Below are 23,370 nucleotides of genomic sequence, written 5' to 3'. Positions count from 1 at the left end.
AAAGCACGGATGGGAATAAAGCCCTGTCTTCTGACTCTTACGGTCTTGGCACCTGGTGAAAATGGAGTTTTATTTCCAAAAGACAGGGGAATGGAGAGCAAATACTGTATTTCAGGGGTGTTTTGCACACCGATGCAACGTTGTAGTATCTTGGCTGGGAATGTACCGTGTTTGACTTCCACAGCGATAATTCTCTTACAGTCACAATGATAGGAACATGATCCATTTGCTCCTGGCTGTGGTGTGGTAGGAGTCTCGTGGTGAGATTCTTCATTGGTATCGGATCTCATCTGGCACCTTCTTCTGCTCCGTTAGTGCAGGTTTGTATCCCCCTCGCAGCGCTGGCACACCACCTTTCACGGTGGCTTCTTTTCCTTTCCTCGCCCCACTGATCCCTGTGGTGAAGACGACTACACAAATTCCCAAAATCTCGGGCCTTGGCCCTCTGTTTCTTGTTGATCAAAGCCAGTCAGAGCAGAGCAGCAGCAATTTCGCTTGAGCACGCTGGTGATTTTTTGGTCTTGCAGAAGTGATTTGCTTGTATATGTCATACTTCCTTATCAAGTATATAATAAAAACATTTATACGCAATTAGATGGGGGGAAGGGAGAATGAAACAGTGACACTTCTGGCAAGAAAAAGAATTTTTGATCACAGAACCATGCAGTATTAATAAAGGCGGCACAAAGTGCGTTTGCTTTGGGCGTGGGGGATGGCTGTCGTAGTATTTTCCTCATGTTCTTGTTAACAGTAGTACTTTTTATTTTGTTTAGGGGCTCGTGCCCAGATGTGTGAATTGGAGAGGGCAGGATCGCCTGCAGAGCCGCAGTGAATGCAGCCGGGGGGGGGGGGGGGGGGGGTGCGCTCCCCACATCAGCCCGCGGCCGGGTCCCGCACCGTTTGTGCTCCGAACTTCGGCCGAGCCGCCGCCGCTCGCCGCCGCCTCGCCTGGCGGCCAAAGGCGAGCGAGTTGCGGCCGCCGCTCGCCCGGGGCGGGGCCGGGGGCCCGGCTCTGGGCCTGGACGCTGCGGGGCGGGGGGGGGGGGGGGGGCGCGCGCTGACCGGCGCACCTGGCCCCCCCCCCCTCCGCGCGCGCCGGCGGCAGAGCCCGCCCAGCGCGCGCCTAATTGGCTGCGGGGGAGGGGCGGCTCATTAGGGATGCGGGCGCGCGCCGCGGCTGGCTAGTCGGCGGCGGCCGGAGCGCGGAGCGGAGCGGCGGAGCGCAGCCCTGCCCGCAGCCCCTGCCCGCCCTCGCCTCGCCGCGCCTGGGCGGGCGTGGGGCGCCTCCGCGTCTGGAGAGAGAGGAGGGCTGGGAGGGGGGAACAAAAACCAACAACAACAACAAAAAAGCACACCAAAAAAAGGCGAATTTTCCGGCTGGAGCTCGACTCCGGAGGGGCCGAGAGGAGATTTGCATCCCTTCTCCGGAGGGGAGAGGCGCGGGAGTTGCGGGGAGACAGCATGGGCGGAGGGGCTGCGAGGAGCAGCTGCCCCCCGCGCCTGGAGCGGCGGCTGTTGCTGCTGCTGCTGCTGGGGCTCTGCAGCCGGACGGCCGCCCTGCGAGGTAAGCGGGCCCCCCGCCGCCCCCCGCGCACCCCCCAAGTTCGGGGCGGCAGCCCCGCGCTCGGGGTGGGGATGGGGTTGGGGGGTCCCGTCCCACCGGTTGCTCCGCGCGCGCCCCGCCGCCCCGTGCCTCCCGGGCGGGGGAGGGCGGCGCGCGCCGGGAGGGCCGTTCCCGCCGCGGCTGAGGGAGCCCCGCAGCCCCGCGTGTGCGTGAGTATCGCGACAGGAGGGGGCAGCGGGCGCCCCCGCCAGAAATACCGACCCGGCCCCGCCGCGGGGAAGGGCGGGAGGCGATGGAAACGCGCTTTGCTGCGGGACAGCGCGTCCCGAGTTGGTCCGGGGCGGGGAGGCGGGACGGGGCGTTGCGGTGGAAACTGTGGCTGCACCGGTGGTTCGGATCCTCGGAGCGGAGATAATTTACCACAGGGCTGCTGGTTTAATAGGCGGGGAGAGCTCCGGGCCGTTAAGTGCAGAAGCATCCTTGGGAATCCAGCGTGTGCATGGCCCCTTTGGACAGCGTCTTTAAGAAATGCGACGGTCCTAGCGACTAGTCGAGGTGTCCCGATATGATGGGGTTTGGGAGATTCGATGACCTCTTCTGGCAGTGAGAATCCAGTTACCTGTCAAGCAATGCAAGTGCTGAGGCTGGATGTGCATACGTACGAGCACATGTATTTTTTATGTACGTGTAAGGTGGATATTTGAGATGCTCGGAGTCCTTTTTTAATTTAACTTTTCCTGATAAATCACTTGAGTGAAATAATCTCTTCAGGGCAGGTAGCCAAAGGATGTCAACAGCTCCCCATCGCCTGGCATCCCCGACACCTTGGCTGCTATATCTGGGCTTCTCAAAGTACGGAAAGAGCCTGGGAAGCAGGGGGCGGGGAGACAATCTAGTGTTATGTTATCCTTTTTGGAGGAAGGTGCCTGCTGTTGGTAAGACGTAGTTTCTGTATTTAGAGTCTATAATGCTATGTTCTTTACAGATGGATTATTTTCACAGAACGAAGTAATTTCTCAATCAGACTTTGTAGATCCTAAAAGATTCCTCTCACCGTTTTGACACTAGCCCCTCTGTGGAGGTCTCTCGTTGCATGCCTGTTGTGCCTGTGCTTCCATTTTCTTGTATCTGCTTCATGGGTTTTGGTCTCTGCGTAGGAAGTCACCTGCAGGTAGCTAGCGGATTAGGACATCTTGCCACAGTTCCTTACTGGCCACCTCGGCTGCTGTGTTCTCCCATTCAGGTCCAATGACTGGTCCAGCAGAGGGGTAATCCGAGAGGCTTTTGTGTAACAGACAAAATGTGGCCTTTTGGTGGTTCTTTGAAAAAAAAAAATAACACTTCAGAGAACAGTGAAATAAATGATAAGACTAGAATGAAGTCTAATATTTCTTAATTTTTTTAAATACTTTGATTAAGAAACAGCTGTGACTGCGAAAGAATGCACGCGTATTTAAATCAGTGATGTGAGGTGCTTATGGCCTTTTGTTTTACCCATCTGGTAGAACTCTGTGGTAGTTCTTGCCCTGTGTGAAGTACGGTCAGGATCAGGCCCTGTAAGCATCTGAAATTTCACACTGCAGGTCATGCGTAGCAGGATGACTCTTCTCTTGCTGTTAAGGAACAAGTTTCAACTATTTAATTAAAATTTGCCATGCAGGACATTTCAAGTTCTAGACTGGAGCAGAACTGGTTTTGGACTTTATTCTAAGAAAGAACAGTGTATTTTTTCATCAGTTTGGTGTCTGTAGTCTCTCAGTTGCGATGTTGCATAGTGTTTACTTGTAGCTTTGGCTTAAGCAGTTAACCTGAGTTAACAAACCATTGAGCTATAAGATCTTTAGTTTATGAAGTTGTCTAAAAGCTGCCTCTGAAACAAATTGTATGCCAGGATTGTATTCTGCACAGGGTTTAAAGAAAAATGAAATGATTGTAGGTACACTTCATGCAGCATTTTAAATCTATTGGAATGAATATACATATATAGCTTTGGGCTTTTATTTTATAGTAAAAATTGCATAGACACTATGGTAATTTGAAAATGAGAAGAGAGTCGCTAATGTTTATTATCTCATTGATGCATTGAAACTAATTTTGGGTTGCATGTATCTGAATAAAGATGTCTGTAAAACATGAACATTAGTATTCTTCTGTGTCTTGATATTAAAGCCTACAGCTATGTGTTACGTGGTGTTTATAGATCTGAGTACATTTTGTTCAAAATAAGCATTGTTTAGGTATTTTCCTTTTCCAGTAGTATGGCACTTACTGTATGGCTTGGTAGCCCTGCATATTGCTACTGATGTTATTATGATAAAATGCTCCTCTAAGTCACCTACTGGAATACGGGTGGGTCTGTGGACAGTAAGCTGTTGAAGCAAAGATCTGCTTGTAGTCTGAAAATTTTTGTTCTTTTAAAATTGTTTTTCAACATAAAAAGCACTGATAACATGCAGCCCGGAGAGCTGCATATTTAAAGTACTACTCTGCATCCAGGAACCAAGAAGACAAACCAGCCTCTGGACAGCAGAGCACTTGGAGAAATAATGCTTGTTTTAGAAAGGTAAAAATAGCAAATTCTATTGATACTGAAATAAATCTAGTGGTGAAGACAGCACCGGTATGCAAGTTATTTGTGTCCTGATTGTACCTTTTGTCTTGCATTTAATAATGTCCTTGTGCAAATTAGATGAGCCTCCATTTATTTCATTATAAATGGGCTAGAATTTCATTTGTGTACCTGAGAATTCTGTCCATATTTGCAAAGTACTTCATTGTCACCAGCTGGGAGCCGTGTGAGAGCTATCACTGGTGCTTTATTTGAGGAATGTTGTTGATTTGCTGCGGCCAGCTCTGCTCCAGCGTTCACACTGCATTAACAGAGTAGGGAGGTTTTTTAGCTGTCCTGATTTCTGCATCCAAAAGGAAGTATATGTTATTTCTGTTGCTTTATTAGACTGTCTCAAGTTCTCTTTCTCTGTTCCTGATACCCTGCTGGGAGTAAAGCTGTTTGATTATTTGTAAGTACAGTCAACAGTTTACTATTTGAAATGTTTCTGACATGCCAGCCCCAACTGAATACACACCATGTCAGCATATTGATTTATTTGATCTTGAAGTATGCATGTTATTAATATCTCAGCTAGGTGTAGACTTCAAATATTCTTAGTAAGTGACATAGAAGAAAAGGAAAATTAAGGCGAGACATGGGTGCTATAGGAATCTCTTGTATGACTTTGTTCAAATCACTCCATTCAGATAATGTTGTATTTTTGTTTTGTTAGGACAAAGCGTTCTTTAAAGTAGCAAGCCGTGTGCTCTGCTTTGAACCATCCTTCCACTCCCCCTGTAGTGTGTAGCATCTTATGTGGATTTCTCTGTCCAGGTTTATATTATTTCACTTTGTAACGGCTCAGAAAATAAACTTCCTGTACTTGTGGGTTTGTTTACTAATTAGTTTATCATCTTTCTCAGATCTTCACAATGATAGAGGCTCAGTTTGCATGTGGTATAGTGTTGCTTTTGTTTTCATAGGTCGAGAAACTAAGGTTTCGAAAGAGAGTAATTAATTGCCCTACAACCACAGGAAATTTGGGGGCTCTGAAGAGCAGTATTTCAAAACTGGGTGCATGATGCAGAAGTTGTCACGTTTTGGAACTCGTAGAGTATCTATGTGTGTGTCTTTTTTTAAGTCATTGTCTAGTTTTGTTAAGGCTTCTATTTAGTTCTGATTTTTTTCTGCATTTATTACTGTCTTTGTAATTTCTTGTAACATAGTTTGTGAGATAATTCAGAGAAAGAATGGCAAAGTCTGAACATTCCTATTGAGTAGAAGACTGACTTTGGACATGAATACGCTCTAATTTTGTCTGTTACAGAACACTAATCCTTATGAGGATTGTTTTAATCTGCGCACTGATAACACTTGAGTATATTACTGTTTTGCACAGAGAGCATACTATGAATTTCTGGAATGCTACCGATGAGAATGGCCGTAAGTTTTCCTTGTATCGCTCAAACAAAAACCTGAAGAGCTATGCATATGATCCTGTCCTGCAAGTGAGGTGTGCGCAGCCTCCATCACGCGCTTTCTTTCTAATGCAAGCGTCTCTGTGAAAATATTTCATTTTTGGAAAGAAAGGATAATTCTGCCCTTTAAGATGGTGTGTTGCAGGGGTGGTTTTTCTTGGCTCATCCTTCGTACACATGTGCTTCTTCATATATGTGCTCGAGAGATGTGTAATTTCTGTCTCTTCAGATCTAGAGAATAAAGCTTGAGCTGTACGGGGGTGAAATGAGCTTTCCATGCTATGAAAGAAAATTTCTCTCTTTCTACAGTAAGAGGACTTTGCATCAAGATGAATTTTCACCAGTGCAGAATAGAAGCTAATCTGATGATATTTTCACAGTGAATTATAGAAGGCAAACACAAACAGTATGATATATGCTAAGATGGAAAATTAATTATGGTGCAAAGGATTCCTCAGGGCCACTTGGTGTATCTTTTCTGTATTTTTAGTCCTGCTTTCTGGTGAAAGGTGGAGTCTGAGAAAAAGAGCAGAAATTTAACACCAGAGGCTGCTGTTTCAGTTGTTTTTAGATGCTGCTGCTGTTGCAGTGAAGCAGATGATCAGATTCATTTGTATAAAATAGAAAAATGTGTCATTTTCTATTTATACTTTTGAAGAACTTTAGTAGTCACGTTGTATCGTGTGGCCTTAGCTTAGAGCATGAGTATTTGTAAGTATGAAATTTTTAACGCTCCGTTGTATCTCATTAGAGGTCAATAAACCATATTTTAGAGCATCTTGCAAGTAGGTATTAGAAGATGCTAACACTATGTACAAGCCTAAGTAATCTGAACCTTGTGATTTACCTGCATAATTGTGATCAATATCGTTTTCATCCATCTTCCCCTCCCCACTCGCCCTTTTGTGGCCTTTCTTAACACCATTAAAAAATGTTGTTAATAAAGAAACTGTTATTGCAGGCTCTTGGTCAGTGGAGTCCAGTTACTTGCCCGATACTCCTTACTGCTAGAGGCTTTATGGGAATTTCCATGCAGGGGATGTCGGAGGGCAATTACACTTAAACGTGATGTTCCCTAATGAATGTTCTGCTGACTACTGCTGTAGGTATTTTTGTCTGGTTTTTGCCTGTTTCTTTTTTGAATTTTAAAAAATTATAGACGTCATTGAAGCCCTCATGCACTGAGTTAATTTACTTCCATTTAGGTTAAAAATATTTCCTTTAGGAAGCTTAGCATGGTTTGAATTTATTCAGCAATTAGCTTGCTTTGGATTATTGAAGAGGTTGAATAGGCGGTATCAAATTAATTTGCTTATACAAGGTATTTTTTGTGCAATACTGTGTCTGTAGAACAATAACAAATTAACCTGTTTTTTCAGACAAGAATATGTATGTGAGATTACGTGCATGCATCATAGACATAATTTCAGCATACCCTATCCTAGTCTTTCTGTATTTTGCTAAAAAAAAAAAAAAAAGTTACTGTACATGTTTGAAATTCCTACTGCGAACATCTCATTGGAAACCTCTACGTAATGTGTCGTGGAAAGAGAAAAATTACAAGCAGCCAATGACCTTAATTTCTAGATAACAATGTTCTGAAGAGTTTTTAAAAGCCACAAACCTATTGCAAGCAACTGAAAGGAGAAGCAGCCTGGGTCTGGACAGTTCCGATGGAAAAGCAACGCAAAATGGGAAGTCCTAGTGCTAATTACCCACTTTGCATCCAGCTGATGCTGGCTGCGACTCGGTTGCCATCTGAGGGGAAGCTGGCCTGTGAGGTGGCTCAGTTTAGATGCCAAATACGTGCTCTGCGAGTCTACTGTGTCACAGGAAAAAATTTTTAGTAGAGGCCCTGCCGTTAACAGGCACGCCAAGCAACTTTGCGAGGTAGAGATGACGTGACGCTGTAGCATCCAGTCTGTGAATGCAACAGACCAGTTTCCTGTACTGTCTGGACTGCCTAATGCCAGTCATTCCCAGTTCTGTGACCATCATGACTAGGGAACTTAGATGTTGAAGGCTTGGTTGGGACTTGGATGTCCCTGCAGTTTGGTCCCAGCTCCAGAGTTGACCTGTAACGTTGCAGAAAGTGACTTTGTGGTTCCTTTTTTGGAGGTGATAGTTAACTTTTCCTGCCCTGTGTACAGTACCTGTACGGTAGGGCTTCGGGTGTAATTGTAAATAGCTTCTATACTTTGAAGGTCCAATGGGTGCTTCAACACTTGAAATGCTGTAATAAAAGAGCATAATGAATCTGAGGATAAAGCTTATTAAATGCGTCTAGACATAAAAAGTGTAATCAAAATGAATGGAAACGGGGTTGCTGAGCTCTTCTTTGTTTCTCCATATCCACGCCTGCTTTAAAGAAGCAATAGGAACAACAATAGGAAAACTTAAAAAATTGCTTCTGACTTTTTCCAGGAGACCTGCTTTTTGCTTTTATGCTGAATGGAGACTTAAAATAATATTTAACATGCTTTGATATCTAAGTTGTGTTGAATGTCAAAAAGCTTTTTGAAAATATCTGCTCCTTGTTGATGAGAGTTTTATTTGTAGAAGGATAAACTAAAATATTTTGGATTTTGTTCTGTGCGTGTGTTAATACCATGCAGGTTGCTCATCCGTAAATCGTTAAAATAAGTGTTCTATTACTCATCTTCTGGTTGGATATCCTTAATTTTTGTTCAGTAGAAAGTGCTTTTGTGGATCTAAAACTTTTCTTCTGTGACCGTTTCTGCATGTGAAATTGAATTGCTTGAATCCTGGCAGAGAATGAACATAAAAAGAGCAAACATGGAGATTTCTTATAAATTGTGAATGGTTACTCACAAAATTGCTTCTATACTTACACCATTCCTAATAATAAATTGCATTACAGAAAAACAAATTTGCTTTATTAATTGAATTCAACCTTTCATATAAAACCATATCTGATTTGCAGTTCAATAGATGCGTCTATGACTTTTATGGTGACGGATGCCTCAGGTTAGCTATGTTTAAGGGCAGTTTTAAAACCGCTAAAGATCTGTGGTAAGCCATTACCCTTTGAAACATTAATTTCAACATCGAGTTCAGGAGATATTTGATGCCGATGATATATTGTAAGGTATTTACTGTTGCTAACGTAGATAGTGCTAGTTTTCAGTTGGAACTTTTTGTTTCGTATCTTTTAACTTGGCTGTGAAGGGCATGGACTGTTTGGAATAAAAAAGTAACGTTGGGTAGCAGTTAACACTTTGCCTGTCAAAGCTATGTACTGCAGATCAATAATGAATGTAGTGGATGCACAGGAAGACACTAGGTGGTGCATATATTTAATGCATGTCATTCCTCTTTAGCACTGTGTCCTAACTGAAGGCTTCCAGATAAAGTTCTGAATGTTGCTGTTCACATCATGTAGTTCTCAGAGCTAAGTAATTTTGAAAAAATACAGATTTGTTAAAATAGCTTTATAATTCTGGATTTTTTTTTCCCCTGGATAATTGTGCATTCTTAAGACTTTCAGCCTCCTTATATGGTTCATAGGCAAATGATCAGTAATTTCCCTTTTATAGAGAGTGTGAAAGTAGCTGACAAGTATTCCAGTGATAAATATAGCAGTGCAAAAACCTCTTATTTACCATTATAAACTATAGAATCCTGATAGAATCAATGGGTCAAATCTGTAGATCCAAAACTGAGTAACTTAGTGTATCTTAAACTAAAATGGAGTAACATGAGGTGAGATGCTGGAGATTTGTCTTACTTCTCTGCCGGCTGCATCCGTTCTGATTTTGGTTGGGGTTTTCGGGACCCGTAAGAAGCTAGAAATAAAGTATGATATTACGCCTGGTATATGTTATTCATTTCTGAGTGAATGCAAACATCTCAAAATTTATTGCAAAGGGTTATGCAGTAAATAATTTTCTATAATGAAAAGTTTCCAGGTCTCAACATTTAATTTTGATCAGCAGAAGTGCGAAACTAGCCTTTTGAAAGGTTTTGTGAATAAAATACCAGGAAAGTCCCTGTTACTAGAACAGTAAGTAATCTTGTAGCTAGGACTTTCACGTAGAGCACAAAGAATCTGTATGTAAGTTTGGTGAGTCTATGTGGCAGTTGCATCTGGGACTGAGAAACATTGCTGTAAAATGCTTTGCTGTGGCTGAAGCACGGTGGTTTCTTGAAGGAGAAAGGAGGAGGGATTGCTTGGAGCTTTCAGGCTGCTCCATTGTTGGAGATATGCCAGCCTGACACTAGGAGCAAAAGGTTGGCGCTATATGTAACCCTATATTAAACACTTCATTCTAGGGAAAACGTGTTTATTCATGCGTTTTCTTGTTATCAGTCCAGCTTTTTAGGCTTTTCCTAAATAGAAAGCAAGTTCAGTAATATTAATTTAGTTTCTAATAAATAGCGGTAGAATGCTAAAAGTGGAAACAAGTTAGTCCTTTCCAGTTGTCATTTGGTAACATGGTTTATAGTTCTACTGAATACCCAGAGGCATTCCATTAATACCGAATTTGCCACAGTAACAGCAAAACTCCTTCTTACTCCCACTATAATATTAAAAATGTAGGACTTATTTTGTGTCAAATGAGCTAACAAAATAAAAGATGAATTTAAAGTATTTAATCTGTCAGCATCAATGAATCTAAGAGGATTATCATTCCATTACGGCTAATAGATTTTTTCCAAAGATAACTTTGCTACTTGACTTGCCTATTTCTATGAAGATTGTTACAGATCCAATTTAGACTACAATTTAAATATTCCTGCTCTATTTTGATTGAATCTGGGAGTTAGTAATGTGGTACCTGGCTTCTGTTGAGCTTGATATAACTTTGCCTCAATCACTTGAATACAAGTTCTCATTCTTGCATCTTTAATTCTTCATAAAGATTGTGTAGTGTCTTCTGTTTTGAGTTGTACTAAACATGACTTAACAGTTCAAGCTCGAGAGCTGTAATTTAACAAATTATGTGCCAACCTCTCCTTGCTTCCTTTCTGAGGAGTTAGTGAGAGGTTGGAATAGCAAGGATAAAAATCAGGATTACCCTTATGATGGGTATCCTCCCGCTCTATAAAATGAGTAGCAAAATTCCCATTGATGTACCCTAGTATAAGGAAAAGGCCCTGAAGATTGGGTTTCTTATCTTCTGAGTCATCATAACTTTGTCTGGGTCTTGGAGTGGACAGCGATGTGGTTTTTTGAGATAAGCAGGTGTAACTTCTTTTGATGCCTTAAAGAAATAGAATGGGAAAACTTGTCTCTTCCTTCCACCTCCCCAAACAAGCTCTGTGGAGGAGGGAGAAGAGTACGTAGTAGGTGGAGAAACTTCCTGATTTTAGACAGAGCCTGGGCTATAGCTTTTGACTTAAGTAACTGTGATAATGCCTGCACAAAGGTCTTGAGGTTTAACAATTAGAAGTACTGTAGTAAAGGGAGAACACGCTGTAGTAAAGGGTGGTAGATATTAGTCTCAGCAAGTAAATTCCCACTCTCACATTACATGCTGAATTTTTCACCAAAAGGCTATCACAAGATTTTGCAGCATACATGGTGTTTCACTAAGTTGTATGTGAAAAGTTTGTAGTGATGCTAAGCACCAGTGAGTCGTAGTGAGGCATTGTTACTCTTTCATTAGTGAAATTATCATAGCCACACCTAGGTGGACTGATGCTCCCATTGAATTTAGACTTTAGCAGGTCCTCAGTCCTTTCAGACGACAGACCAGAGATACATGTAAATGAAGACTGCATCAACCTCTTACAGCTGTAGCCATCTCCCAGATTAGCATTGCAGTGCTGTAGCTTATGATGTCAGACTGAATTACATGGCTATCGAAACGCCACGGTGTACTTCAAAAACTGTTTGAATTCTGTGAATAATTTAAGGACTTTCAGTTTCCAATATTATTCAGTGCTTTTCTCTAGTTTGCTGTTTCTAATCACCAGGGGTTTTTCGGATGAGTACATTAAATGCAGAAAAGGTGGCAAACGTAAGAGCAAGACCCCTTCACAAGCCCAGTGGTGATGGAATACCACTGTAGGAGGGGAGAAGACCAGTAAAACATTGTAAATGGTGACCACAGTGTTCTTAGCTCTCATCACCTATTGCTTTGCTGTAAGGTTGTGTCTCTCACTAAGTGGCATTTCTAGCTGGTTTTACCATTTCCAACAGAACAGCTTCAGCAGTCGTGAGCGGATTTGTGCGTTTGTGTTTGAAATACAGCCGTGCTCTTTAGCACTTTTACCCCTTGAAGATATAAAAGCACTCAAGAGATTTCATGTTTTTTTCAAAGGGCAGGAGCAATGTTAGTGAAAGAGGGGAGGGGTACAGAAAACTGACTGTTCTATCTCTATATTTTTTGCAAATGCTGTTACTGAAATACTCTCTATAAATGTTCTCCAGCATCTTCTGGTTGAATGAAGAGGTAGTGGGGGCGAAAGGTGCAGGACCTTCTTCCTGCTGACCAAATGTTATTACTTGTCTGCAAATGCATTATGTAGACTATTTGCTGTTTCTCTTAGAAATTTACCTCATGTAAAAGATAAAATAAGATTAAATGTTTGGGAGCTAATTCAGAGTCCTGCGTCTGCCCACTATGGTGGTGGTTAGCCAACCTTGCAGCCCCCATGAGTAAAGTCATAGCCATTAAGAACCTGGCAGCTCCGCGGGCCCGTTATATTCGGCGGTACCACACCTCCTGCACTATCGTGCAACCTGCAGTATTCTGTCATCCTAGCCTGGCGTGCTTAACCTCTAAAGCAGCTTTACGTGAGAAAGTAGAAAAAGCTGCTACTGGGAAATAGAACTTTGCCTGGGTTTGGTTCATAGTTTCAACCCTTGCTTTCTTTGCAAGTATACGTAATAAAAATCCACAAAATTCTAACAGGTCACACAAAGGAGTTTGCTGTTTGTTTTGTTTGTTTGTTTTTCTAACCCCTTTGAAAGTTCTGTATTTAAAATGCTTTATCAAAGGTATAAAATGTTTTATAGGGGATCAAGCTGTTTTTCATACTGGGTAGACAGGAAAGAACTTCATTAATCCAAGAGTTGTTATGGAGGTGGGGAGTGATTGCTTCATTTTTTCAGTGCGCAATACATCTGGAAATAAAAACCTGCATGTTCTTGCTTTTTGTTGGTTGTGTTCTGTTTTTTTTTTGTTTTGTTTTTTGTTTTTGTTTTGTTTTTTAAACTGGCTGGTCATAGAATGACATGTCATGTGTCCAGCCAAAACATTGGCTTGTACATATAGGACTGCAGTTCGCTGCCCTGTGGGTCTTTTTGCCATGTCACGCAGAAGGAAAACAGAAAGGGAAGCAATGACTTCTGACTTAGCCCCAAATGAGGCATGTAGGAATAAGCTTTGATTAAAAAAAAATGGGGACCCTGTGCTCTAAGTTGGCTTCTGATGACTTTAGATGGGGCTGATCTTTGCATAGGTGCTTGTGTAAGAAGCATTCCGCCTGAAAGGACATCTGAAAATGTGGGAGAGTGAAAAGCTCCGCTGTTGCTAGAGTAACTTAGTGATCCTTGTTCCGATTTGGCGTCCAGTGTCCTGTAAGTAAGCTGTATTTCTTTGTGGTGAAGGCTCGCTATTAGGACCTAGCTGATGATGATGCATGGTAATGGCTTGTAGTGCTTCTCAAGAGCTAGCCTGACCTAGCAGGCTGCTTAAAATTCATGTATGGTATCAGCTGTGAGGCAACGTCTGAAACCCATAAAGAGGGCTGCAATATTCTAATTTATTGCCAGTACCTCTTTTATGCCCATTGAACTCTTCAGATCTTTCCACAGTTGATTATTCTTTTCTGCAGTTATATTAGAGGGGGAAGAAGGAGAGAAAAAATTCCTTTGCCACACAAGCATGTTACTATACTAGCATATTGCTACTTATAAGCAACCTCTTACCTCTTAAAATAGGTATCTAATAAGGTGATGCAAGAGAAAGGGATCACTTAATAAAGGGGAGTCAAGTGCATGTGGAATAAATAACTTTTATACATTATAAACAATAGTTTGTTGTAATGAGATCTGCCACAGCTGAGGGTAGTTTGTTTCCATTTTTATATCATTATTTTAGCTTAGTAATGCTAAAGTGCATTCTTGAAAAAACTTTAAATTGGGCTAGTGAGTGTGATTTTTTTTTTTTTTGCTGTGAATGAATTGAAAACATTATGCTGTCTTTCAAAACACTTCAACATATATTATCAAGACTTCTTCTTATTTAACCAAGCTTTGTGAAATGTTTTATTAACTATCGCAACATGTGTTGTGTTAACACACCATGCTTACTTCATGGAGTTCCTAGTAGCATCTATGACTTTCAGATTTCCAATATTTTCAACAAAATGTAGTTGACATCTAAAAACCTCCAGGTGGAAACATTGTTTCATGATTTGTTAGTTGCTTTTTTTCTTTGTCTTCTAGTGATTTTCTCTTGGTTTAGGCTGAAGATTTTCTTTTCCCTTGCCTCTGTGGGATTAAGTTGGATCTGAGTTTGAAAAGAGACAGCAGTTAGATGGGGAATGAGGCTGAGGAAATAAAATCTATTTAAATAAAATAACCTTCCTTCCTAGGAACAAGCACAGCACTTGTTTTAAGCCCAAGCTGTTCTTCTTGCACTTCTATTTATTTTAAATCTTGTAGCATGGTGGACAGCAGTAGGAGAAACCCTCTTCATGGCTATTTAAAATGCTGTCTCAGTGGTTTAATAAAAACAATTCACGAAATTCTGCTCAGGCATTTGATACCGTATGTATCGCAGCAATAAAATACAGCTATTATTTTTACTCTTGATAGCGATGTGTGCCTCAAAAGGGACGTTACAACATACTGTCTCGTATGCTAGTGAAGGAGGTTCTATTGCAATTCCTTGTCCCTGCTCTGTCTCCTTTAATTCAGACAAAAGCAGATAATTCAGCTGCGGTATTTGAGCCATTCCCCAGCTGGCCTGGAAATTCAGATACGGAATACTTGCAGTGTGACATGTGTGTTGGTTTTGTGAAGGACGTAGAAGATACTAGTGAGCAAGTTGGGTTTTGATCAGGGCAGCTAAGCGTTCTGAGGCTGCTCTTTCTGATGGATCTGTGATTCCTGGCTCAGTAGTAGCACTGTGACTTGTTAAGCAGATTACAAACAGTCACCTTTGCAACCCTTTTTGTGTAGATTACTTTGCAATATTTATTGCTATGTAGCTGTCCACAGACAATACATCTTAATAGTTTTTAATACATTTGAAAACAAGGGTGTTTGTTTTGCTTTAGTGCATTGTCTGGAAGAACTTGCTCAAAAGTGTAGAGCAAATAAGGTTGAGCAAAGGATTGTAGCCTTATTTATTTTTTTTTTTTTGGTGAAAGTATATTGGCCACTGAGTGGCTCTTCAGTAAAACAGACTTGTCACTGGCAAGTGTTAATAAAGATTTAGACTGTTCCATGAATAGACTCCTTATACAGAGTATTGAGATGGTGTCCTGTATTTATGAAAACAGATTTTGACCTCTAGGTTGTCATTAAACTATTTCTGCTGGAGATCAGCAAATCTCTTGTGGCTATTACTGTTGTGGTAACCTGTTCCACTGATTTGGCACTCAAATTTCTCAGTAACAACATGAAGTAAATTGTTTTAATAAAGAGAAGACTATGACAAGGTGACTGTTGAGAGTGTCTTTTTATCATGTCAAGGATCTTTAAGACTTTAATTCAAAAAGTTAGGTAGCCCTGTTAGTGCTCCTGCAGATACACATCCTTGCGTATTTGTGCGTGGTCTTTGTGGGACTGATTAGAACACTAGAGATCTACCGCATTCACAGTTAGAGATTATGCAGTCAGGTAGCTGTATGAGTTGCCTACATGTTTCCTGCCTTCAGCGTAGCAGTCAGAGGAGGATATGTGGGTATTTCAGGAATTCTTTATTTGCTGTATGTGACTTCTAAGATGCATCCAAAAAGGTTTGGTTTTCATTAGTGACGTTTAAGACAAGTGAGAATGAAAATAATTTAATTTACAGTATGGTTGCTTGCAGTAGTCTTACTTTTCTTGATCTTCATGTTTGTTTGTTTGTTTGTTTTCAAATGATAGACAAGCTTCTTGGTGGATGGAAATGGAAACTTTGTTACTTAAATGTGGTCAATAGCTCTCAGGTAAATTCAGGCTCTACCAAATACTCATTTCATAATTGGGTGAACATAAGCAGTGATATAGAAAGGACTTCCCTAGTTGTACAGTGAGTTAAAATTCAGAAAACCTCCAGTGTTGTGTGCCAGCCACTGGAGTATAGCACCTAACTGTGTATCTAAGCAGAATTCAACAAGGTAATACATATACATTTGAAAAGCTAGGGTGCAGTAGAAATCACCGACACTTCATTATTTCATTATTCTGTGTAGTGTCTATAGAAATCGTCAAATTACATTTCTAAAACAGCTTTTCACACCCTTCCCTTTGTGTAAGATGAGTCGATAAATCCGGAAGTTGTAACTGTCCTACTTGCAGTACTCCATCTCATAGGCTGTTCGTGGTGAGCGTGTAAGTTGAATTTAGCGTGTCTGCTACAGTAAGAAACTCTGAGTTTATAATCAATATTTGCTATCCCTAATTCTGTGTCTACTTTCCATGCTTGAAGTGATAACTGAGATGCTAATGTGAGAACACACAATCTGCTTCGTCGCGTAACGAAATCGGCATTTAAACAGAAATCCCATTTAGCTTGCTCTTAGCAGATTACCTTCTTATAACCTAAAAGCACATCTAGATCTGGTCTGACATGCCTTTTCTGGTTGATAGGCTCAGCCAGCGAGTAAGACTTCAGACTACCTTTGATGGGTTGTCTAGAGCTCTTGATCACCCTTTGTGGTTTGTCTTTCTCTAATAGATAGGGACGGTCTAGACTGAACTTTAAGAAAGGGAAATGAATTGCTTGTGCCTTGGCTCCTCCTTTGTTTTTCTCCCTTATTTGTTAGTATCGTAGGGATACAGAGGATGAATCTGATGCTGCAGTAGTTTGGGCAAGCTGTACGCTTGTTAGGTCAATCCTAAATTTTCATAGAATACTAAGCAGCAAATCCTTATGTTTATAAACAACTGTATCTTCTTCTACACTGGAATAAGCTCGGAAGCTATTGGAAGTGCATAGGCTGTAGCTGTTCTTTTACTTGGTTTCTCTCTTGCGCTATTACTCTTGCAGTAGATGCCTGTAAACTACTCGACTTAGCCTTCATTTTGAGCACAGCAGAATTTCAACAAGTACTCACTTGTATTCTGGGGTTTGGGGTTTTTTTGCATTTATTTTATGGAAGGAGACTTACGAAACGTTTGTGGCAGTGTATTCCACATGGCATTCAGGGGGGAGGCTCAGGAGTCAGTTCCCTGGGTTAGACATGGATGGGAAAATGGAAAGCAAGCATCAAGTAAAAGCAATAGTCACTTATTTGTAGTGGAAGAAAACGCTGTGCGCATTGCTCATCTGTTCTGAAAGGGGGAAACAGGAAAAAACGCCACTGTGTTCATGTAGACCTGTACTTGTAATACAGAAGAGAATAAAAAAAGAATCAGTTTCTTATAGCCTGTAAATTGCTCCTAGCCTGCATCCCACTTTGCCAAATAAAGAACAGTTGCCAGTGTTATGTTTCAGTTGTGTGTCACAGCAATGACTAATGAGCAAAGGTGTGGATTTTGAATAGTACCACCTCCTTTCTCTCATCTTATGCTAGTTAATAACCTGGACTGTCTCATTGCTCGTTGGACTCTCCTCCTCTTTCCCCTCTCCATTTACTTGTATCTTTTAAAAATGACCTTGTTATACTTCCAAAAGACAAATTCTAGTGGAGGCAGGCTGCAATAGCTGCTGGCTTTCCCATAGGCAGAGTTCTCTGGCTTCCAATTAGCTGCAGAAGAAATCCAGCTGACATGGAAATAAAAGATGGAATTCATATACTCAGCTGCATGTAATCAAGACAGAAACCACCCCATAACATGCATCAAGAGGGCCCGCAACAATGGTTTTAAATATTTTAAATTCTGCAGACGAAGGGTACTATTTATGGGTTTACATGTGACCTAGATTATAATCTTGCCTGATATTGTAGAATACCCTCTCTGTCTTCTACTCCATGAAATCCCAGCGTTGCCCTGGGATGCCTTACTGCAATCTTTCAGGAGGGTTTGGGTTATGCTCCGAGCTTCTCTCAGTGAGATTTCTTGAGTGCTGCAAAACCTCTGTTATACACATTTCATGAACAGGTTTTCTGCTGATTATTATTCTGAGATTTCTTTGAGACATGATTATTTTGCAAATACCTCTTCTCGTACATAAAATTACATACTAACTGCTTATTATTAAGAGTTTTTCCTAATTTTAATTTGTGGGTCTAAGTTGCCCTGTGAAATAGTATTTCAATGTTTTTTACATGACTAGAATAGCAAAAAAGCAAGGTTCCCTGCTGTTCGAATGTCACAACATTTGTAAATTATGTTGGATCAGTTGCATTTCTTGTCTTTATTAATAGTAATTCAAACCTCAAGGTCTTTCAGCTGTGCACTTAGCTTTTGTCATATTTCTACCTGTTTCTCTAGAAATGGTAATCTTTCAAAAAAAACCCCCAACACTTAATAAACCAAGATGACTGGCTGCTTCAGTATTCTCAGTATTGACCATTACCACAAAATCACAGAGAGTTTCTTTTTCTTAGATTTTTGGCAAACATATTTCTATATATGCCAATATGCTTATCAACTGCTCTATAATTACAGAATTATATTAGTTGTTATTTAAATACTTCATTCTGGTTTAAGTTTGGAACAGGAAAGGAAAGAGTCTGAAGGTAATTTCCTTGTTTTCCTGGGTTCCTGAGTTATCAATGAGATTTGCATCCTCTGTTCTCCATCATTAACTCAGCAAGACTGAAGCAGATAGAATATTTTCTTTGACTTATTGCACCTCATTTTGCATTTTTGCATAGATATTTTTAATTCTTTCATCTGGGTTTATAGCATGAGTTTGGTTTTGTTGCACATACTAAACCTTCTTGCACTAATTCCAAAGCAAGTTCATTTGAGTCTGTCATGATTACCTTTAATTTGGTTGTTTATGTATAGTGTTTCTTCCAGAAACAGTTTTCCTAGTTTTCACCTTTATAAGAGAGCTTTGGAGAGAATAATTTCTAAAGATATTGTAAGGAGGCTACATGGTAATTTCTTATTCCTTTAATTGCAATATCAATATTTTGGTCAGACTTTGTTTTCTGCTGCAGCTCTGTGGATGAGTCTTCCTAAATATTTTTGATAAAGCATTGTGTATGTGTGTCTATGTTTATAAACCATATAGGGAAAACATAAGTATAAGTATCCTCATCTGTTTTGTGTTATGAATGTGTAGTTTGCTGTTTGTTGGTACTGTGAATTCCAGGGTACTGTTCTAGATAGAATTCAGGCTGGTGCTGAGTAGGCAGGTGAAAATAATTTTTATTTTATGCTGTGTGCTGAAAGGAGGTATCTATAAATATCTACCAAGTTGCTACTTTATCTTCCTAAGATAATTCCTTAGAACTGTCCTTTATCAAAAGGTTTACAAAAACTTAGCAATAGTTAAACTCACGGTGTGCTGAAACTACCAGCCATCGGGCCATGTTCAGGAAGATACCTTCACACTGTTTGTATCTATTTTGCAAGGCTATGAAGAAGGCTGTAAACCTGCCATGAGCTCTGCCCCTCCTGCCTCCCAGCCACATGGTGTCTTTTTTTTTGATACCCTGTGTGATTCTGTCTAGAGCTGTACTCACCTTCAGAGAGCACTGAGACATCTGGGGAATTCTCTGAGTCTGAAAAGGCGTTCTTCAGCCGCAGAGCCACTTGAGCCACGCTTTCAGGGTCTCTGCGTGCGTAACTTTTGTGTCGGGTCTGGAGAGACGCCTTGCAGTTGCTGAGTGTCAAGGTAAACATATCCAATATGTCTTTTGTCCTCTTTTGACTTATCTTAGCCCCAGAGAGTCTTAATATAAATAATATTTTACCAGAAATAATTCTGCACTTGAAGGCAAGCAGAATAGATGACCTAAATAGATGCCTTTCACCTGTGAATATCCGTATCAGAGAGTTCTTTGTACCAGTCTGGCCGTGAGAGATAAAAAATACAGAACTGTGCTGGCTTTTACAAAGTTTGAGAAATTCTTAGTAACGCTGTGAACGAATAAATTATTGCTTATCAGAAATATGAATGTCATGTCTTAATGTCTGCGTTTTTAAAAGAAACTTCAAAAGAATATTGCTGTCTTATGGATTCCTAGTTTTTCATAAAAGGCTGAAAAACACTTTTCGGAACCTTAAACTGCTGTCTTCTCTCAAATCTGTCTTGACGACTGTTTAATGGTATTATCATCACAAATGGACTTCACCAACGTTGGAGACATCTGAGCAGTTTTAAATGACATTGGAGTTCATGTAGGCGTGCTGCCTAGAAAGTAGCTAGATTAAAGGCTAAACTCATCTTGTCTGCTGTGAGCTGTGATATATCCAGTGTAGGAAACGGCAGCATTATAGGCCAGAAGCTGAAGAGAGTAAGGTGGAAAGAAAATGGTGCTAAAGACTGGCAAGTCGGGGGTATGGGTACTTTGATGAAGGCATTAATGTACTATCTAGAAGCACGGGTTCAATTTCTAATCAGCGTTTCTCTGATCAGCATAATTCCTGTGAGTGTGCACAATGAGCCTCTGGTTTCCTCATTTCAAGCTCTTAACTTGGTTTTTCAGCTTAAGCTTTTGGGGAAGGATTTCAGTGTTTGTGAGATGGGAAAAAAAGAAAGCGTATAACTCACTAAAATGTTATTCTTGAAATCGTTCTATCTCTTGGACAACGGCTTTAGATCTGACTTGGAGTAGGTTGTGAATAAAACATATGATGATCAGTTGGCTGTCGTGGGGACTTCAGGAATGTGTATACGATTAGAAGGTACTGGCAAGGGAGCGGGTGCCCATATGCTTTCCAGTGCTGTGATGGGCATTGATTGATTTGTTTTGTAGGTTTTTCTCTGAAATAGTTTCATTTTCAGATGGCTGTACAAGCTTTAGGCCTGACATGTTCCAGAAAGGACAAGATGTGAAAAGTTTTAGGCTGTTTATTAGCTGTCCAGATCACATATTTTTATAATAGTTTTATTGCAGAATTTTATTAAATAGCCTTAAATCACCAGACAATTCTGCATCTGTAAATAGATATCACTTATTAAAAAACAAAACAAAATTTAAAAAAAAATAGAACCTGTAGAACATTACAGTTTTCCTTAAATATGTTACTTTCCAAACGAACTCACTTCAGAAGTCTCTAGGCTTAACTGTCCTGGCCCTGAATGTGCTATGGGCTTTCTCTCTGGGAGCTATCCCTGCGATCCTCCAACTGCCCCTAGACTTTATCATTCCCAGATGCCAAAATGGTGTACAAACCCGTCTGTTTAACTCTTATTTTTCTCTGTTTAATGAATAGGCAGGAGACTTTCTCTTGTTACGGTGTTACGGATCACCCTTACAACTTCACTTCTGTGAGAGCCCCTCTCTATTCAGAAAGGTGGTGTGAAGTCTGATAATGCTTTAGGGAAGGGAATCGCTCGAAGTCTTGTTTGGGACCCAAATGCACAAAACTCGGATAACAGGGGTTTTTTTTATTCTTTTTTTTTCTGTAAGGTGAAGGTGGCTTAACAAATGCATTTATTAAACCTTTCGATATCAAGGATTGTGTACTGGTAACACTAAAGTGCGGTATACTGACGTTTTTATGTGAATGCCTTTACAGGACCTAAAGTCATGTATGTTGACTGCCTTGGTAGTTGGCCACTGTTGATAATGTTGTCTGAGAGGTAAAGCTGGGTGTTCCCAATTGCTGAAATATAGGAGAAAGCCAAATGGTCAGCTAAGTGACTTTTCTTCTTTTTGTAATAAACAATACTCTCTCATACTTTATTAATGGTATGTGATGGTGTCCTTGTCGTAGTTCTCTTTGTCTTTCTCACGCTAAAACCAAAGGATATTAGTTTGCCTTTCTCAAGGGAGGAGCACTGATCTACTCATGAGGAGGTCTGGCTTACAAAGCTTGTGAAATCCAGGGGAAATCCTTTGATTGGCAGGGAAAATTGCCACAGACTTGACTTTGCATGCTGTAGCCTCACCAGAGAATTGCTTTGATGCTGCGTTGTTTCCTGCTAATATAAAAACAAAAGTTGCTGCATTCCCAATTACTACTTTATCTGTTGTAAACATGGTCCCTTGGGAAGGTGCTTACTTGGAAATGATTTGCATGTTTGACAGCAGGTTCTTTTCCCTGTGTTAAAAATGTAGGGCAGTATCTGTCAGTAATAGAGACCCTCTCTTCATTTTTCCTCCTCTTCTGTGGGTGGATAATTATATTTGCAGGCCCAAAGAAAAAAATCTGCTGTCATGCAGACAATTTTCATTAATTTTGTAATAACTTAATCTGTGTCAAGGAACATAAAATGGATCAAAACCTAAATGAGAATGACTTTTTAAATAATAAAATATTGGCACGCAGCTAAGCTTCAGTGCATTATCATTCAGACTTGAGAAGCTGTTAAAGTTGGAATGTTGCGGTGCATCTCAAAGGAACCATTTTTAGTTTAATATGTTAAATTGCATTAAAATTAAAGTACAAAAATAGCCTCTCCTAAATTACATCCGCAGCATGTGACTTGTCAGGCCTATTTACTTTTTTTTTTTTTATCCTGCTAAAGTTATGACTGAGAATCTTATAAGCTTTTCTATTATATATATGGTGAAAACCAATTAGTCTTGCAGTGCTGGGCCTAGAAGCCTGCTGATGTAATGTACTCAGTCATGAGCAAAAGAAAGTTATTGGAATCATTTGCATCAGGCTACTCTGGAAGCTGTAGAAGTATATTCAGTCCATCGAAGGCAGAGTTTCTGAGAGGCTCCAGTGCTGTATTTCTTTCCCTCCCCCAGTCTCCAGAAATGCAAAGAGAGCCCTTTAGGTCTTCCTCGTGAGGCTGGGAGCGGGAGAACTTTAACGCTCTGGTAAATGGGCTGCGTCAGGCTGAACGCGGTAGGACCAGCACGAGCCCTGCTGAGAAAAAGGACCCTGATCAAAAGTGATGGACCATCCACGCACAGCGCAACCCAAAACTTGTGTGGGTGAGGCAGTAAGTGTTAAGAAGGGCTGAATGAAGGTTAAAAAGACACATTCATTACAAATTGCAGTCTGAAGGTGGCACAGAAAACCGTGAATCAAGTATAGAGTGTATATATTAAAAATAAAACCCCTGCCTTGCTAGGGGAATGTCTGTTTAGGGAAACAGCCACTCACAACTATGTATCAGTTGTTTTTACCCTCTTCTTGCACCATTTCTGCGCTTGGATATTGCCTTTTTTTGTCTGGTTGGTTGGTTTTTGGGAGTTTGGTTGGTTTGTTTTTGTAACATCTAGCTTGCTGGAGATAGGCATGGGCTTTGTATCGTATCAGAGCAAAGATTCTGGCATCGTTATTTTTTTTATCTTAAAGTTCTGAATTCATGGAAGCAGCCCTTACTGCTATAAACAGGACTTGAAGTAATGCCTTTTTGGTTTTTTGGTTTTTTGTTTTTGTTGTTTTGGGTTTTTTTTTTTGTTTTTTGTTTTTTTTTTTTTTTTTAATAAAAAAGGTAATATTCAAAATATATACCTCAATAGACCACTTTCCTGTATTCCTTGTCTTACCTTTTCTGGTTAAAGAAAGTGAAGATTTCTGGAGCTTTTTAAAGCTGGAGTAGGAAGTATAAAAATACCATGTCCCC

At 40.6% G+C, this 23,370-nt stretch overlaps 1 protein-coding gene across 1 annotated transcript in view; it reads left to right on the top strand.

Annotated features, from left to right (window-relative positions):
* Positions 1-1,461: 1,461 nt before the first annotated feature.
* Positions 1,462-23,370, top strand: part of LOC309601533 (netrin receptor UNC5D) — a gene marked incomplete at both ends in the record, with an annotated part of 166,600 nt that continues 144,691 nt past the window's right edge. The window contains one exon of the mRNA XM_082334578.1: positions 1,462-1,564. Coding sequence (XP_082190704.1) covers positions 1,462-1,564 — 103 coding nt within the window. The remainder of the gene's footprint in view (positions 1,565-23,370) is intronic.

The sequence above is a fragment of the Platalea leucorodia genome (assembly GCF_965183815.1).
Source record: "Platalea leucorodia genome assembly, chromosome: W".
Taxonomy (NCBI): domain Eukaryota; kingdom Metazoa; phylum Chordata; class Aves; order Pelecaniformes; family Threskiornithidae; genus Platalea; species Platalea leucorodia.
The sequence above is the reverse complement of the archived record's forward strand: the minus strand, read 5'-3'. Positions and strand labels throughout refer to the sequence as shown.